We start from the raw sequence: 18,063 nt of genomic DNA, 5'->3' as shown, positions 1-18,063 counted from the left end.
GGCAGAGAGAGTCGTGCACACGCACTTGCGAGCACACAGATAACACACACAGTGAGAGAGAGAGAGAGGCAGAGAGAGACAGAGTCATAGAGTCAGTTCAGCCTCAAATCCAGGATGTTCTCTTTTTATAACTCTGCTTTTTTTTCTCTGTGTATGTATCTCTTCTGGCCAACCCTTCCCAGATTCCAAGCTATCCTCAGTGAAAAAAGACTTCTTCCGCCTGGTATTCAATGCTGACTCAAAATCAGAAGGTACGAACTACTGAAGGATCACTCAAAAGTGGTTGATGGTTGAGAACGCTTACGAAACAGGAAGTTATTAAACGTTTTAATCGGGTAGTCTATAACAAAGTGACTCAAAGACAGGTCTCTGCTAGGCCAGGCCTACCCCAGAGATACAGCACAGCTCACTGGGGCTCGCTGGCTGGCCAGATGTGCGTGGGGAGTTCCAGGCCAGTGAGGGAACTTTATGTCAAGGAAAAATACAGATGGTGCATGGAGAACAACACTCTGGTCTCCAAACACATCCATGTGCAATACGTGTAGGCACACCTGCACACACTACACATGCACCCACTCACATAAACACAGGCCAAAACAGAGGGAGTCATCCCAATGACAACAGAGTTCTCAAGTTCTGGTTGACATGATCTGTGATCATAGAAGCCTTCAGGTCTGGGCCAGTATATTTCAGGCCCATTTTGGTACCCAGCTGCTGAGACAGCTCTTTCCTGAGTGTACAGATGGTGGACAAGAAATCCATTTCCACGGTTTTGCTCTGTATCTGTGCTTGCAATATTGTCTACGTTGGTGACTGACCATTCAGGGCAACTAGACAAGAGTCATCAAACACTGCCTTTGGTCCACATACTGTAGATACAGTCTGAATTTTCTAGTTACCAGGTCCACACCCCTGGGTTAAATCAATCAAGGGCTGATAATATTCAGAAAGAACATAAGTAATGAAATAAAATATAATACAGAGGCCAGTGATATAGCTTAGCAGGTAAGAGCATTTGCAGCTAAGCATGAGTTCCCAAGACTCACATGGGAGGAGAGAACCAAATCCCACAGTTGTCCATACCTCCACGCCCTTGTTGTGCCACATGCATCCACACACACGCACATACACAAAATAAACATTAAAAAGCAGCATGAGACAAATGTGAACACCTACAGTGTATTCTCACACAGCACAGCATCTATGCCTCATTTGGTTTTCTAATGTAGAGGTGATTTCAGGTAAACGCATGGGTCATAAGCAAATAAGCATCTCACTGTACAGGACCCTACCATACGATAACAAATTCCAGAGAATAGCAATACTGAAGCCGTTTTTAATATACCACTCTGCAGACGCCAGCATAGAGAAAAGGCAAAAATGGCTGGCGTGACGATTTGGCACAAGTCAGTGGTTTTTTAAAGTTCCTGATTGTGTCCTGTTCTCTTTCTTTCCTATAGGCCAGTACTCCAGAGAGGTACTCCAGAGAGGTACAGGCTTCAGTTCTAGCATAGCTGCCTTCCCAAATCCCCTTTCTGTTTCCAAATGCCAAGCCTTACCTGATGGTGAATCCTCTGGGCCTGACACTACCCCCTTTTCTAGTCATAGCTCAGTCAAGGTGCAGCCTGCCTGCAACTTCTCAGCTCTCAGAGTGTTCAGACAAGTAGATGCCAGCTACCAGCTAGCAGAGAGAGAGAGAGAAGCCCAGGCCCCCTGGTTATCTCTCTGATGAGCTCTAACTGCACCTCATGCTGAAGAGAGACCATAACAATTTATTTCTTAAAGGTTTAATCTTTTCCAGAATTTGGTAGCAGCAGAGGTCCTGGCCTAATATCCCTGAGTATACTCTCACGTAAGATGCAGTCCTGTTTTAAGCTTCCTCTCCAGTGGGCACATATGATCTGCAAGCATAAATTCAATGGAATTGGACTAAGATATTTCAGTGTTATCTATGGAAAGGGAACTTTCTGAAGATATGATCTTAACTGAATCACACATTTACACCCCTGGGGAGGAGCAATATTTAAGAGAATCAGAGCAGCAGGCTGGGGATAAAGACCTAGGGCATGGTTATGGGGAGAAGCAGCAGTGACGAGATCAAGACAAGGAATGACACTGTTACGAGCAAAGTCAGCCAAACGCAGGGGATAGGTGAAGGCCTACAACCGTGCTCACAGAATGAGCAAGCAAAGTCGCTCTCTCAGAGGGGGCGTTTTAGTGGAGAGGTGGAAGCCACAGGAGTTAGATGGCAGTAAGATGGCGAGTGGACAGTGTGCGAATTGGTGGATACAGGAACTATTAGAGTTTGGCCCAAAGGAGAAGAGCAACAGGCCGGTGGCTAAAGGGTGATGTTTAGCAACTTTGTTTTTGTCTTTACTTTTTTCCTTCCCAGACCACAGTACTCCCAAAATGGCAGACCTCTATGTGGACCCTAACACGCTATACCCAAAGCTCCTAAGGACAGGCTCCTCCCTGACTGTGAGCCTCCATTTCCCCCACCCATTCTCTGTACTGGGCATACGCCCTGTTGACGTGCCCCTGTGAGCACGGGTGGGGATGGTAGGATCCTCCCCACGGAGCTGACTGTCCTCTCTCCCCACACGGAAAGCTGCAGTGGTCTGAACACTCAGGGGCATAGTAATGGAAGTCCTGACGCCTCTCACTGTTAGTAAATGTCTGACCCATCTGGGAAAGTCAACAGAGCTCCGTTTAGATCTTGAAAATTGTGAAAAGAAGGTCCTGCAATTAATTTTAAGAGTCCCTTAATTTTCATAAGCCATTCCAGTGGAACTGGCAGGTCTGTGCTGGATTCAATGTTCCCGTTATAGTTCTGGTAAATTCTTTAACCTGCCCAGACTTCAGTACTGTCGACGTCGGTGACTTTAAAGTACCCAGAATAGCATCTTCCTTATAGGGCTTCAAGAAGACTCTTGAGGCACACCAGTGAAATGTTGGTCACGGTGCTTGGCAAGACAGCTTGAAATAAGTTAAACTACAAGTAATTGTTGAAGGGAATGAGCTGAGAAAAAGTTCAATGTTATTTTAAATATACAAAGAAGACGTGTTCCTTAAAACGTCTTTTAAAATATCTTGTAGAAACAACCAATTCCAAATCCACATTTACAAATCATCAGATTTATAAGACAAAAAAAGTTTCACCTCTCTAGTGGACCTGCCCAATTAAGTCAGTTAACCTCCTTAACCAGGGGGCGGAACCCGGGGCGTTGCATTAATTTCCTGGCCTGTCAGGACAGCTTGCATAAGAGAGCCCTTGGGTATATTGTTACTGCTTTAATGAAAATTCAGGTCCAGCCCCCTTGGTGGAATAGGTCCAGCCAAGACTGGACTTTTCAAAAGCCTGAGCCCAGGCAGCAGGCCCAGCAGGGGAAGAAGTGCCTTTCCCAACTTCTCTAAGCTTGGCACCTGCCCGCACAGATCGCTGGCTTAACGCCCCAAGGGGGTGAGTGCTCGGGTCACCCGGGTCCTCCCAACGCCAGGCCGCGAGCCAGCGGGAGGTGCCACAATCCCAGACCAGAATAGCACAGCGCCACGCGGGGTCTGCACGGCGGCGGGTTCACCTTTCCCGACAGAACCATTGCGAAACTGGGGAGTGGGGGGGTGTCTAAGGCGAATGGAGGTGTAGGGGCGGGGGGTACTGCCAAGGTCAAGGGAGCGTGCGCGGGGCGGGGACGGGATGGTGGCGCGCACGGAAGCGCCGGCCCAGAGGAGCCGGCACGTCGCGCACGCCCAGCCGAGCCCGCGCGTCCCTTACCCCGTTGGCTGCGGCGATGCGTACGATGAGCTGGATGGCCTCGGTCATGTAGAAGCGACCGTCCCCGCCCACAACCAGCGTGGCCTCCTGCCTCAACGCCGGCTCCACGGTGGAGACGATGCTTTGGATGAAATTCTCCGCATAGTTAGCGTTGCCCTGGAACACCTTCACTCGCTTCCGCAACCCGCTGGTGCCCGGCTTCTGATCCGGATATGCCTGCGTCTTCACTGTCACGATCTTCACCATGGTGGCGACGGGCTGCGGGGCGACAGAAGCTGCGGCTCTGGCTGCTGCAGAGGGCTCAGGGTCCGCTCGGCTCTAGTCCTCGAAGCGACGGCCCAGGGCCTGCCCACGGCCCGCCCACTTCGCCAAAGTCCGGCTGCCTGGGAAGGGGGACGGGTCACGGGGTCGAGAGGGGCGGAGTCTTCCCGACTGACAGATTTTCTCTACCTGAGCCAATGGTCTATATAAAGAAACTAGCTGTTAAACTGGAGAGCAGAGCTTGATGTAGGTACTGATCATAGTGCAAGGACAAAGAGTTCAGCACGTTCCTGCGCTTGGACTAGGGTATCACGTATAAATTCTAGAAGCCGATCTAAAAGACAAAAATGCCATTCTCCGACTTATCTGCGAGGACAGAGTCAACCCCAAAGTTAAATTCGGCTTTCTACTTTTTATATGTTTGCTGTGACCCACATACACTTCATTAATGATTGTGGGTATCGAAAGAATTGATTTGTTTAGAGCATAGTTTCTAGATCTTTCAATAGTACAGGTTCTATTTTTTCTGTGCTTCTGCTCACAACACTGAAAATTCCAATAATAAAATCCTTGCTCACAGCTAAGTATGGGGGCCACAAGAAGAAGTTCAGCTCAGGCAGGATCTAACAAAACCAAGCAGGCTCTTACCAGGATTTACCTGCTTGTCATCCATCAAGTTTGACAAGTAGGAAGTGGGATCTTTGAGGGCAGCCTTGATAAACATAGGTACAGATATAAGTCATATGATTACTGTGACAGCAACCCAGCCATGGTGAAAGCAGCAAGGGTTAAGGCAGCCAAAAAGGATTTGATTATTCTGTAGGAATCTTTTCTTCTGCCGTTCATAGTAGTTCCTTTGATTTGTTAAGAGTCTCTACTTGACAAATGTGTCATTTTAGTATACCAAGAAAACAAAGACCCTTGAGAAAGTTAACATCTTAAACAAACGTAAACCTTTAATAAAGGATTTCTGCAAGAATGAGTGAGACTGTGGTGATAACTATGCCTGCATTCCTATGCACGGCCACACACACACACACACACACACACACACACACACACACACACCATCGAGGCACAGACCTATACAGACTTGAAGTGACCTCAGCCCAGTACAGTCCAAGTGAATTCTCTATTAGTTGATGCAGTCATCAGACTGTATATTCAGGCCTAAAATTATCCATTCCCCCTCTCCAGTTCGAGTACCAGAACTTACTGATAACCCATGAAATCAGCTTGTATTCAAACTTTCACAGTGGCCAGTTAGTGTCTCTTGATCAAGCACGGAGGTTGGCTGACCCATGTTAGTTCTACCTCAGAATGAATGCAAGTAGGTATATGGATATGATGTTTATGTGCATATAGCATAGCTGACTATAATCACTGTCTCTGAGCTTCTGTGGTAACTATGTGGAAACTGAATTCTAGACAGATGCTTATAATTTCTAATATTTTCTTAAGAGTTTGCAGCCTATAGGCATATTTCTGTAAAATAAGTTGTGTAAACAAACCCAATAAAATTGACTGTCGAATAGTGAATATGATCATGCACGTATAACTCAAAATGAGAATATAATGTAGAATCTTCACAGTCTTAGAAATATCTACTTTAGATTTGCATAGTTTACATCAGCGCTTTCACCTTGGTACTAATAAAAGGTATTCAACAGATGGCGTAGCATAAAGTGCTGGGCTCGGAATCAGAACCCATGTGCTTCCCACATTCTTTACTGTCTATGGAAGTACGATGAGGCTTTTCCCTTAAGAATGGCTCTGCACTTCTCTCACCTCAGAACATGCAACAGTTAGCTTCAGCTGCATAACAAATCCGTCTAAAACGTGTTAGCTCAATATAACCTCCATGTATTACCCCTCCGGTTGTTTATGCAAGTATCGCAGCTCCAAGGGGAAAGAGTTCCCCAATGCAAGTGCTGTAGCTCTGAAGGGAAGGTATCCCCAGAATCACACTGTACAACAAACGTCACCCAAGAGATGTATGGGGATAGACCTGAGACGGTGGCTGCCTGTGCTCTGGCAAGAAACAGCAAAGAACTGAACAGAGGCAGGCTTCTTATATAGGGTTTCTTGAGGGCAGGGTTTACCAAGGTGGAGATTTCCAGGGGGTGTGGATTGTTGAAATTCCAACTCCTGAGCTTGGGGTGAGCTCAGGGATTGGTGGGTTTTGAAAACCCAGCTGTGCTTGGAGTTTTTTTTTACCCTACAGGTTAACTGAGCCGCTCTGCTAATCTGAGCAAGACTCAGTCAATCTTGGCTAGATCCAGGGTCTTCTTTACAGTCTCTAGGATCCTGGCCTCCTGGTAATCATTTATGTAATCCCTTTGAATTACTTTTCTAGTGCTGTGTAACAAAATAACACACACGATGACTGAAAACACCCATTTATTACCTCAAAATTCTATAAGTCAGAACTCTGCCACACTTGGCTGAGTTCCACATTCTTAGCACATGTAAAAAGATTGAAATCATGGTCTTGACTGGGCTGGGCTCTTATCTAGAGGCAAAGTGTTAAAGGTAAATAAAAGTGGAGGCCACACTCTAGATACCCAAAGTCCAATCGCATGCAGTCCTATAGCCATGGATTCCAAACTGATTGCCCTCGACCACTACTACCTCCAGTCATAAATAGCACAGAATGTCCTCGTCATGATGAATCAACAGAACCTACCAGCTACAGAGAGCTTGCTGAGGTGTGGGTGTCATAGAAGGAATGCTGCGGAGTAACAGCACCGAGCAGGGTGGGGGGCCTGTGCTTTATAAGGTGAGCAGGCTTTTGCTTCTCTTAGAGGCTCCCACCTGGTGAGCCATTCTTGCAACAAAAGACTAAATTTAAATAGTTTTGACTTGATGGCTTTGGACACATCTCTTGAGATTGCTGATACCGCTGTTTTCTTGGCAGGCTCTGGAGCTGAGACCCCTACTTCTTTGGAAGCTGTAATCCATTCCACTTTGCTACACTGTCTTCATGATTCGAATCTCTAACATTCTAATGACATTAGCCAAAGAAACTTCAGGTTTTAAAACAAACACTGATTGTGTGTCTGGGTGCACACTACAGCACTGTAGCCCGAGGACATCCTGCAGAAGTTGGTTCTTTCGTTCTAGCATGTGAGTTCTAGGGATAGAACTCAGATTATCAGGCTTGGCAGCAGGCCAAACATACATACATACAAACATACAAACATACATACATACATACATTAACAGTCTATGTGAACTGTATCATGAAGTCTCACTAGCTACCATTGCCTGTACATGACCATACCAGTAAACGCTCAGGCAAAGATGGGCAGAGAGCTGTTGTGTAACAAAACTTTCCTGGGCAAATAGATGCAACGGACGTGTCTATTGACCCCACATGGGGAGCCTGTGACAGACCAAAGTACAGATTCTGTGTTCCGGCTCTGAGGGAAAGGTTTCCACAAAGGAAGCATTGCAGCTCTGAAGGGAAAGGTTTCCTGGCAGTCTGGAGCCAAGGAATACCCCAACGTCACACTGTACAACACATCTCACACAAGAGATTTATGGGGAAAGACACAAGAGGGTGGCTGCCTTTGCTCGGAAAAGAAACAGCAAAGAACTGGCAGGAAGCAGCGGACTTTATAGAGGGTTTCTTGGGGGCAGAGTTTTCCAGAGTGTGTATTTCCAGGGTGGGGATAGGTGGGACTTCAAGTCCTGAGCTTGGGAAGAGCCCAGGGATTGATAAAGTTTGAGCTTGGGAATCGGATTTTGAGTTCAGGAGTTTGTGGCTTTTCGGGTCAGGGTTTAGAGGATTTTAAACCCTGGAAGTGAGGTCAGACTTTTTAAGCCTACAGATATCACCAAAGTCCAGATTGGTAAACCAATGAGTTTAATTGGTGTTATTTACAGGTATATGGGTGAGAGGTTGCTGGCAGGAGCAGAAATGACAACAGCTGCATTACCAAGCCCACCCTAGCCACAGGGTTGGAGAGCTTTCCAGCTGGTCTGGTCTGTCTTTGTAGCCTTTGCTCTTCTGAGTGTCTTCTTTGCAGCTGGGCTCGGCTTACTCCAGCAGGGAGGGGCCTAGTGAATCTGGTCAGTTTTGAGGATTTGCTGAAGCTCCTTCCTGTTTAAGGAGCTTCCCAGCAAGATGAAATGTTTCTTTCTTCTTTTTTTTTTTTTTTTTTTCCCGGAGCTGGGGACGGAACCCAGAGCCTTGCGCTCGCTAGGCAAGCGCTCTACCACTGAGCTAAATCCCCAACCCCAAGATGAAATGTTTCAATCTGGGAGGAAATTGTTAAACAAGGGCCTCAGCCAACAGAAGGAGAATCAGTTTTCTCCCAGGATAGCTCTGATAGGGTGCCCCACCGAAGAGGTCAGCCTAACACCATGTACAAATCCAACACTAACTGGATTCAAGATGGAGCGATACAGATATATGATATATAAGATATATTGATAATAATTATAAAGGATTTGAATTTGAGAGAAGGGGGTGCCCGAGAGGATTTGGAGTGGGGAGATGAAGTGACATGATGAAATGTACTGTAATAAAGAAGTAGCCTCTGTAATCAGATTAGATTTACCTGGATACCATTTTGCCCTGTAATGTAACACGTTCGTGGAAGGGCACAAGAAGAGAGCGGTGAGTTGGAATCTGAAGAAGAGCAGAGGTGGGGAGGCGGGGGCTGGGTGGAGGGAACTATTCTTGGCATGGGGATCAAGAAGCAAGTGGACTGTTTATGTGCCTGCATAGACATTTGACATAAAAACCTACATGTTCTTCCTCCGTGCTTTGGCATCCAAGCTGACGGTATTTAACCAGCCCACGGAAGCAGACTGGGAACACAAGCACAGAATAGAACAGGAATCAAGGCCGACTCTGAAATGAGCGGGGTGGTGCAGGCCTATAACCAAGTGCTCCAGTGAGACAGAGGTACAGGCACAGTGTAGATAAGAAGCTGAGTTGAGGACAACGTCCTAGGGAAAGTGACATAGAAACCAAGGCTAGACAAGATGAGTAGATGGCAAAGTGAAAAAAGAAGAATAACCTTTTATTTCAGAGCAGGAACTCCAGTGGGGAGGTCTGAAGAAAGGTGTGAGTTACAAGAACGTACAAGGCAGCCACTGTAACCAGTGTAGAACTGGAATGGTGGGCCTGACCACACTGGCCTCCTACAGTGTCAAGTCCTGTAGTCTTTACATAAAAGCAATGAAAATCAAGAAGGATTTTTATTGTGGCAAAATGTATACAAAAGTTATCACCTTCAGGACTGGAGAGGTGGCCCCCATGGTCAAGAAGGCCCAGGTTCAAGTTCTAGCACCCATATGTCATCCCGCAACCATCTATAACTCCAGTCCCAGAGATCTGATGCCTCTTCCTGACCTCCATGGGTATTAGGCACACATGGGTACATACAGGCTAAACACTCATAAACATAAATAAATTCATTTTAATCATTTAAAGTATACTTCAGTGGCATTAAGTAACTTCATGTCTTTTGTGTAGTCATTACCACTACCCATGTCTAGAATTTGGGTGGTTGCTGAAACTTGAACTTGGGGCTTCTCGTGTGCTAAGCACATACTCTACCACTAAGCTACACCTGAATGTCTCTAGAACTTCCCCATCATCACAAACTGAATGCCCCTTTCCTCCCTGCCCTCCCAGACGGCTCTCAGAAACCACAATTCTCTCTTCTATGAATTTAACGAGCTCTCACATAATTGGAATCATACATTATCTTTTTTCTTGTCTCTGGTTTATTTCAGTGAGCATAATGATGTCAAGGCTGATCTTTGTTGTAATACAGCAACATACTTTGAAGCAGACAAATACTGTAATCATACTGGCACGTTTTTAGAGCTCACTGTAGATGAATAAAAGGAAAATAGGTTAAGAGAAACCAGCTAGGCAAGCAGAAAACTGGTGGGCCCGCTATTGAAGACAATAGAGGTGGTTGACATGAGTAGAACTCAAGACATTTTTAGAACAAGTTAACAACATGTGATAGTTTGTAGTAAGTAGGTAAATGAAATGAATGACATCTCCCAGCAACTTGGGGTTAGAAATATTAAAAATACAGAGTTGTAGGTTGCATATTATATGAGTTTGAATTAACTTTTGGACAAGTTAGATGGATGAGGGTCTTCGGCTGTCATGTACCCAAGGAGAGATATACCATAAGGTGTTAGATACACTAGAACTAAGGAAAGAGACTTTACCCAATGCTATAAATTTACAGTGTATAAATTACATTTGAGGGTGTGGGAATGGATGAGATCTCTGACAGAAGAGAAGGCTTTGTAAAGTGTAGAGGCTGAGAGGAAGGTCCAACACCAATCCCAAACAACCCAAAGAAACTACAGGACTTCAAAGTCTTGAAACATTAGCTTTCCTACTGTTGAAAGAAAAATAAATGGATTTATCTCCTTATTATTGTGGTATACATGTTGTATGTGTGTGCATGTGTGTGTGCGTGTGTGTTCATGTGTGTGTGCGTGTGTGTGTGTGTATGTATGTCTGTGTGCATGTGTGCGTATGTAGGTTTGTGCATGTGTGTGTGTGGATGCATGTACACAGAGCATGCATGGAGGTAAGAGGACAACGTTGGATGAGGGTCTTCAGGTGCTTTCTACCTTTTTGACTGAGACAGGGTTTCTTCTTGGCCTAGAACATTGCCAAGTAAGCTAGGCTACCTGGCCAATGTGCTTCCTGAGATCCACCGCTCTCTTTCACCTGTCTCACCATTGCTGGGATTGTAGGCACATGCTACCTCATCAGGTGTCTGTCTACATGGGCTCTGGGATCAGAACTCGGGTCTTCACACCTGCCATCTCCTAAGCCCTGAAAGACAATTTATTCAGAACCACTAAATCAGCATCAAGAAGACCTGAAAATGTTTCTCAATATACTATTGAGCATAAAACCTAAGGTAACAAGGTTGGGTCATACTCAAAAGCAAGGGAGATCTAATTCTTTTTTTTTTTTTTTTTTTAATGTGTTAAGTGTATGTATGTGTACTATGGCTATGCAAGTACCCACAGAGACCAGAAGAGGGCATTGGATCCCCAGGAAGTACAGGTAATTGTAAGCTGCCTGATAGGAGTGCTGGGAGTAGAACCTGAGACCTCTGCAAGAGGGCTGTATGCTTGTAACTACTGAGCCACCTCTCCAATCCTGAGGTCTAGTTCTTGAGAAGACTACTAATATGCCATTTAGGAGCATGTTTATAGCTGAATTCCCAGATTTAATTAGCTTCAATCAGTAAAAGCATAAGCACTTCTGAATTTCTCTACCTATATATACATATGTATGTACATGGAGGCAGATTAAATGTTGGATAAATAAAAATATCGTGCTTGATCCAACTTATTTCCTTATACAATATTCAATAAAGTTTTTCATTAATTCTTCACAGATAATTTGCACTCCTATTTTTATGATTTAAGGAGTCTATTTGCTATAATTATCAACCTTCATAACTGAAACAAGTAGCAACTAGCATGCATATGAAATTTATAATAAAAAAGATGTAAACAGAATTATAGCGAAGTGTGGTTATCTTGTGGCATTAGTCCTTCAACATTTACTTAATACATGGTTCATGTACTGAGACAAATTATCACAGTAAGAAACACTGAGAAAGTAATTCATTAGCATGTCAACAAAGCCTTAGAAGGCCAAATCATAACTCCATATTGTGGAATTATTGTTATCTGATGACACCGAGTGACAGCAGGACAACCATACTTAAACATATTGGAATGATCTCCCTTTTAAGATGAGAATGATGATTCCTTAATCCTTTTCCTACTGGGTGGTTCTGCTAGGCACACATACACACACACACACACACGTCACAGGAGTCAGTTATTCCCTATAAGAATCAAGAATTTACAGCAGATATCCAATTGCTGATTTTACATAAATCCAAGTTAATGCTGAATTGCTGCAAGCATCAATTTACTCCACTAGTTAAGCCTGCCATTGGCTGCTCCCAAATTCAGGCTCAGTTAGTTTACTGCTGTCTAATCTGAATTTTTCTAAAATGGCAACTTTATATTGAACTGCAGACATTCAGCAGTGTGTGTGTGTGTGTGTGTGTGTGTGTGTGTGTGTGTATAATGTATGTAAGCTACAAGTCATATCTATATGTTATCAAGGTATTTGAAATTTTAATTCGACTAAGGTTAGTGATACTTAGAGGCCATGATTCTAAATGGAGGCTTTTTCCTGTGCAAAACCAGTTCGAGTTTTAATCCATGTTTCACTATTGAGAGATCATTCGTACAGCTGCATGTGAAAAGCCCTTATGGATGATGAATTGGATTTCTTCCTCTGAATTCATTTTTGGAACTTTCTGTAAAGCATATCAGTCTGAATTAATTTACATAAATATTTGATATGCAAATATTAATATTTAAATGGCAAAAGATAAGGTTTTTAAAAATACAGAATGTAAAGGACATTTTTCAAATATAATGAATGTGTTTGGTATCCCATCTCATCAGCGTTGTCGGTTCCTTGTTACATCATGGAGTAGGTTAATAATACCCTTGTCCCAGAGTGCTCTGAGCCCTCATCCCCGGAACCAATGAGTATCAGCTTACAAGACAAAATGACTACAGGTAGAATTAGATTAAGGATTTAGGGATAGGGAAACTATCCTGGATGACCCAGGAAGAATTACTGCAGTCACTTACTGCCCTTTGAAAAGAGAAACCCAAGTAGTAACTTGGCTACCACGTTAGTTACAATGGCCTTGCTGTGGCCACATGCCTGACAAAACTCCTTTGGGGAGGAAAGGTGGTTTTTGGTTCACGGTTTCAGAAGCTTTAGGCCACCACAGTGAGGAAGGCATGGCTGAGGGCATGGTAGAAGGGAGTGTGTGACTGGAGTTCCAGCAGGATGGCAGACAGGAAACAGACATAGCAGTGAATGTAACCTTCACCTTAGTAAACTACTAGTTAGGCCCCATTTCACGAAGGTCCTCTACTTCCCAATCAGTGTCACAACTGGGAACCTCACTGTTCAAGTACATGAGCTCAGGGGGATATTTTAGATTCAAACCATAACAATTATAGAAGAGAAGGCAATATGACTGTGAAGACAGATCTGTGATGTAGTCCCTGACCAAGGAACATACATAGCCACCAAAAGCTAAAAGAGGCAAGAACTCCAGAACTTCCCAAAGGAACACAGACCTGCTGTACTTTAAAATCTTCCCAGTGAAACTGATTTTGAACTTCTAGTCTCCAGAACCATGGGAAACTCTATTTACTTATTTACTTTTTAAGATTTATTTATTTTATGTATGTGAGTACAGTGTAGCTGTCTTCAGACACACCAGAAGAGGGCATCAGACCCCATTACAGATGGTTGTGAGCCACCATGTGGTTGCTGGGATTTGAACTCGGGACCTCTGGAAGAGCAGTCAGTGCTCTCAACCAGTGAGCCATCCCCAGCCCAATTTATTTGTTTTTACAGGACAGAATTTCTGGCAACTGTTACAGCAACCATAAGAAAAGTAGCAAAAATAATTTACTTTTTTGTAGGGGTACAAGCCAAGAAACTTAGATTCCTAATTCTCCAGCAGCATAAAAAATTATGACTTTAAGTCTTCTCCTAGCATCCTTCAGATGAAGACATAGAACTCTCAGCTCTTCCTTCACCAGGCCTGCCTGGACGCCGCCATGTTTCCTCCTTAATGATTATGGACTGAACCTCTAAAACTGTAAGCTAGTCCCAATTAAATGTTGTCCTTATAAGAGTTACCTTGGTCATGGCGTCTGTTCTGACTGAGACATCTGGATCTGAGGGGGAATTAAGCAAACAGCAGAGGCCATCTCCTTTTCTTCTTTCTGAACTTGGCCTTAAAAACCATGTTTTGTGACACACTCAGCTTTGACTGTTCTCGGAGTTTCTGGACTTAGTCTGACAATCTCGTTAGCAGTTTCTTTCATCAGAGCCCACTGGATTAATTTAGCAAGAACTGGATTTTTTTCTTAAATAGACCAGAAGAGGCTGGCAAGATAGCTCAATACTGCCAAGTCTGATCTGAGTGTGATTCAGGGGACTCTGTGGTAGAAGGAAGGAACTACTTGAGCATACTGTCCTCTGACCACCACAATGACCCTGTGGTATGTGCATGGTCAGACACTTGTTCTGGACAACCAGGCTGACCTAGAACTTGCCAGGTAGCTGAGGATGACCTTGAACTCCTGCTCCTTTGTCCCCCACTTCCTAAGTGCTGGGATTACAGGCGTGCACAACAATGCCCAGTTTAGGCAGTGCTGGGTCTCGAACCTGTACGTTGTACATGCTAGACAAGCCCTCCACCGACTGAGCCACACCCCCAGCTCTTTCAAGTATCTTAAGAGTGATTGAAAGCTTCTGTGCTGGAGAGTTGCACCCGCCCATCGCTGGCATGGTGTGGGATGATGTCACAGGTGAGGCAGGCACAAGAGAGAAGGAGGCCTGTCATTGGACGAGAAGGAAGGATGGGCGGGAGAAAGGTCTGAAGGAAGAGGAGGAGATGGGAGAGAGGAAGAGGAGAAGCCACAGCGGAGACAAGATGGAAGCTTATGTTAAGATTCCACGCTGTACCTTTACAGGTTGTTATGAATGTTCTTAAGGGATGGAAGGTACAGGGTTTTATATGTTTAGGTGGGCAATTATATCTTATCAATGGGATCAGAAAAAAATTATGACTTTAGGTAGCCAAAAGAAGCTGAATACCACCACCCACCACCACCACCCCCCACCATCACCCACCTCCACCACCCACCACCACACCTCCATCACCACCACCACCCACCACCACCACCACCCACCACCACCACCCACCACCACCACCCACCACCACCACCATCCACCACCACCACCACCACCACCACCACCACCTCCTACCACCACCACCACCCACCACCACCACCACCACCACCACCACCACCCACCACCACCACCATCCACCACCACCACCACCATCACCACCCACCCACCACCCACCACCCACCACCTCCTACCACCACCACCATCACCACCACCCACCACCCACCACCATACCACCTATCACCACCACCACCACCACCCACCACCACCACCATCACCACCACCTCCTACCACCACCACCACCATCCACCACCACCACCACCCACCACCCACCACCTCCTACCACCACCACCATCACCACCACCCACCACCCACCACCATACCACCTATCACCACCACCGCCATCCACCACCACCACCACCACCACCTCCTACCACCACCACCACCACCATCACCACCACCTCCTACCACCATCACCACCACCACCACCACCATCACCACCACCACCACCATCCACCATCACCACCACCACCCACCACCACCATCACCACCACCACCACCATCCACCACCACCACCCACCACCACCTACCACCACCACCATCACCACCACCCACCACCCATCACCACCACCACCTACCACCACCTACCACCACCACCATCACCACCACCACCCACCACCACCTACCACCACCACCATCACCACCACCCACCACCCATCACCACCACCACCTACCACCACCTACCACCACCACCATCACCACCACCCACCACCCATCACCACCATCACCATCACCATCACCACCCACCCACCACCATCACCACTACCAAGAACAAAGTCATAAGGACTTAACAATAATAAAGAGCAAAGAAATGTAAATTAAGAATTACATAGAGCACACATACAACAAAGACAAGAAAAAAGAATAAAGAAAACCACAGAGGTAGTTGTTCCTAACTGATTCATTTGCTTTAAATATGTGAATAAGGTTTAAAGATTTTTCACCATGAACTGTCTTGTAAATGTCTATTTACTCACTGGGGAGAATTGGCTCCAGTACACTGCTCTTTCTGAACACCAGTGGCCTGCCTCCAGATACCCAGGTTCACTGCAAGGATTAAAAACAATGTGGAACCCCAAGAAAATACCTCTTTCAAGAACCAGTAGTCATAGTAACATTCCCAGAGGAGAGCAAGTTAGAGGACACACGTGACAATAGATAAACTCAAAAGAGAAAGTATAAGTAATTCAAATAAGGAATTCAAAAAAAGATATGAATAAATGCCAGAACGATGCCCTCTCCCCAAACACAGAAAAAGTTGAATTAAAAAAAAGATAATTCAGGATATGAAAATACAATTCAATAAAGAGATAAAATTTTGAAAAAAAAAATTGAAACCAATTAAAGCTTTAAAAAAATCAGTTGGCCAAATAAAGTTTGTTGGAAAGCTTCCTTAATAAACCAGACCACGTGGAAGGGGAAGATCGATATAAAGACAAGGTAGAGAAACTGGATTACTCAAAGAAAATGGTACCTTACAAAATGAATGGAATTTCCAGACACTGTAAAAGGACCAAACCCAAGAATCACAAACAAACGAACAAAGCAGAAGAAACACACACAAAGACACAGAGAATATTTTCAGTAATGATAGAAATCCTCAAATCAAAGGTAAGGGTTGCCTATTCAGGTTCAAGAGGCACACAGAGCACCAAATAAACAGGGCCAGAAAAGAAATTCTCCACATCACCTAACAGTCACAACACTGAACACACAGAACAAAGAAAGGATTGTGAAAGCTGCAAGAAAGACTAAGTCACATGCAAAGGCACACCTATTAGAATAACAACTGATTTTTTTAATAGAGATGTTTAAAAAGTCCTGGGCCAATGTACTACATGCTCTCAAAGCCTATAGATGCTAGCCCACACTACTACACCCAGAAAACCGATCTGTAATAATCTAAGGAAAAAGAAAAACTTCGTACAGTAGAAGCAGGTTAAAGGAAAGAGCAACCATCAAGGAAGCCCTACAGAGGATACTGGAAGGGAGACTTGAGACTGAAAAAGGAAAAGCGAGCCCAAGGGTGACAGTGAGGCAAAATGAAACACTCTTAAGTCAGCAATTAAATGAAAAGGACTAACATACCATAAAATCAACAAATGACAGGGACCAATCTACATCTTTAACAATAACTTTGAACATCAATAGCCTCACCTTCCTAATCAAAGATTACAGATTAGCAGAATGAATGAATTATTTTGCTGCATCCAAGAAACACTTTACACCAAAGACAGAAACTATCTTAGAATGAAATGTTGGGCAAACATTCTGACTGAATGAAACCAGGAAACAAGCAGGAGTTGTGATTCTAACGTCTAACAAAGTAGACTTCAAATTAAAATTAATCAGGAGAGATAAAGAAGGTCACTTCATATTGATCAAGGGAATAATCCAAGAGGACATTACAATCCTAAACATATATGTGCCCAACTTAGTACACCCAAATTCATGAAACAAATGCTACTAGACACAACACAACACATCTGCACCAACACCGTAACAGCAGCTGACTTCACATCTGCACCAACACCGTAACAGCAGCTGGCTTCGGCACCCCACTTTCACCAATGGGCATACTGTATGGATGAAAAGTAAGCAGAGATAATAAAGCTAAATGATATGGTACATCAATGGCCTTAACATAGCTATAGAAAATTATACCTAAGCACTACAGAGTACACATTCTTCTCAGAAGCCCATACAATTTTCACTAAAATAGACCACATATTGGGACATGAAACATGTCTCAATAAATACAGGAAAATTAAGATAAATCCTGGTATTTTATCTGGTCACAATGCAATATTGTCAACAGCAATAGAAATTCCAGAACATACATTGTTTATGGAGATTGACCAATACAGTATTGAGTGGATCATAAAAGAAATTTCTACAACTGAATGGAAGTTAAAGAAGAAACCTGCCAAACTCCATGGGATACAGTAAAAGTGACCCTGAGAGGGACATTTACAATTTTAAGTGTCCACATCATAAATCCAGACAAACAACTGGATGACCTTGGACAAACAAAAACTTTCAAACAACACCCAGAAGTAGACAAATAGAGCTAATCAGGATCAGACCAAAAAAATTAAGAAATAAAAATATAAAAAAAGAGAAGAATCAATGTAATATAGTTAGTTCTTTGAAAAGA

General features: G+C 44.3%; 1 protein-coding gene across 1 annotated transcript in view; it reads right to left on the bottom strand.

Moving 5' to 3' along the window:
- The window catches only part of Pgm1 (phosphoglucomutase 1), a 59,426-nt gene extending 55,348 nt beyond the window's left edge, over positions 1–4,078 (bottom strand). The window contains exon 1 of the mRNA NM_017033.2: positions 3,773–4,078. Within this exon, the coding sequence (NP_058729.2) occupies positions 3,773–4,018 (246 nt within the window). The 5' untranslated portion in view covers positions 4,019–4,078. The remainder of the gene's footprint in view (positions 1–3,772) is intronic.
- Positions 4,079–18,063: the final 13,985 nt, after the last annotated feature.

Source organism: Rattus norvegicus, chromosome 5 (genome assembly GCF_036323735.1).
Source record: "Rattus norvegicus strain BN/NHsdMcwi chromosome 5, GRCr8, whole genome shotgun sequence".
Taxonomy (NCBI): domain Eukaryota; kingdom Metazoa; phylum Chordata; class Mammalia; order Rodentia; family Muridae; genus Rattus; species Rattus norvegicus.
This window is presented reverse-complemented; position numbering and strand designations above follow the sequence as displayed.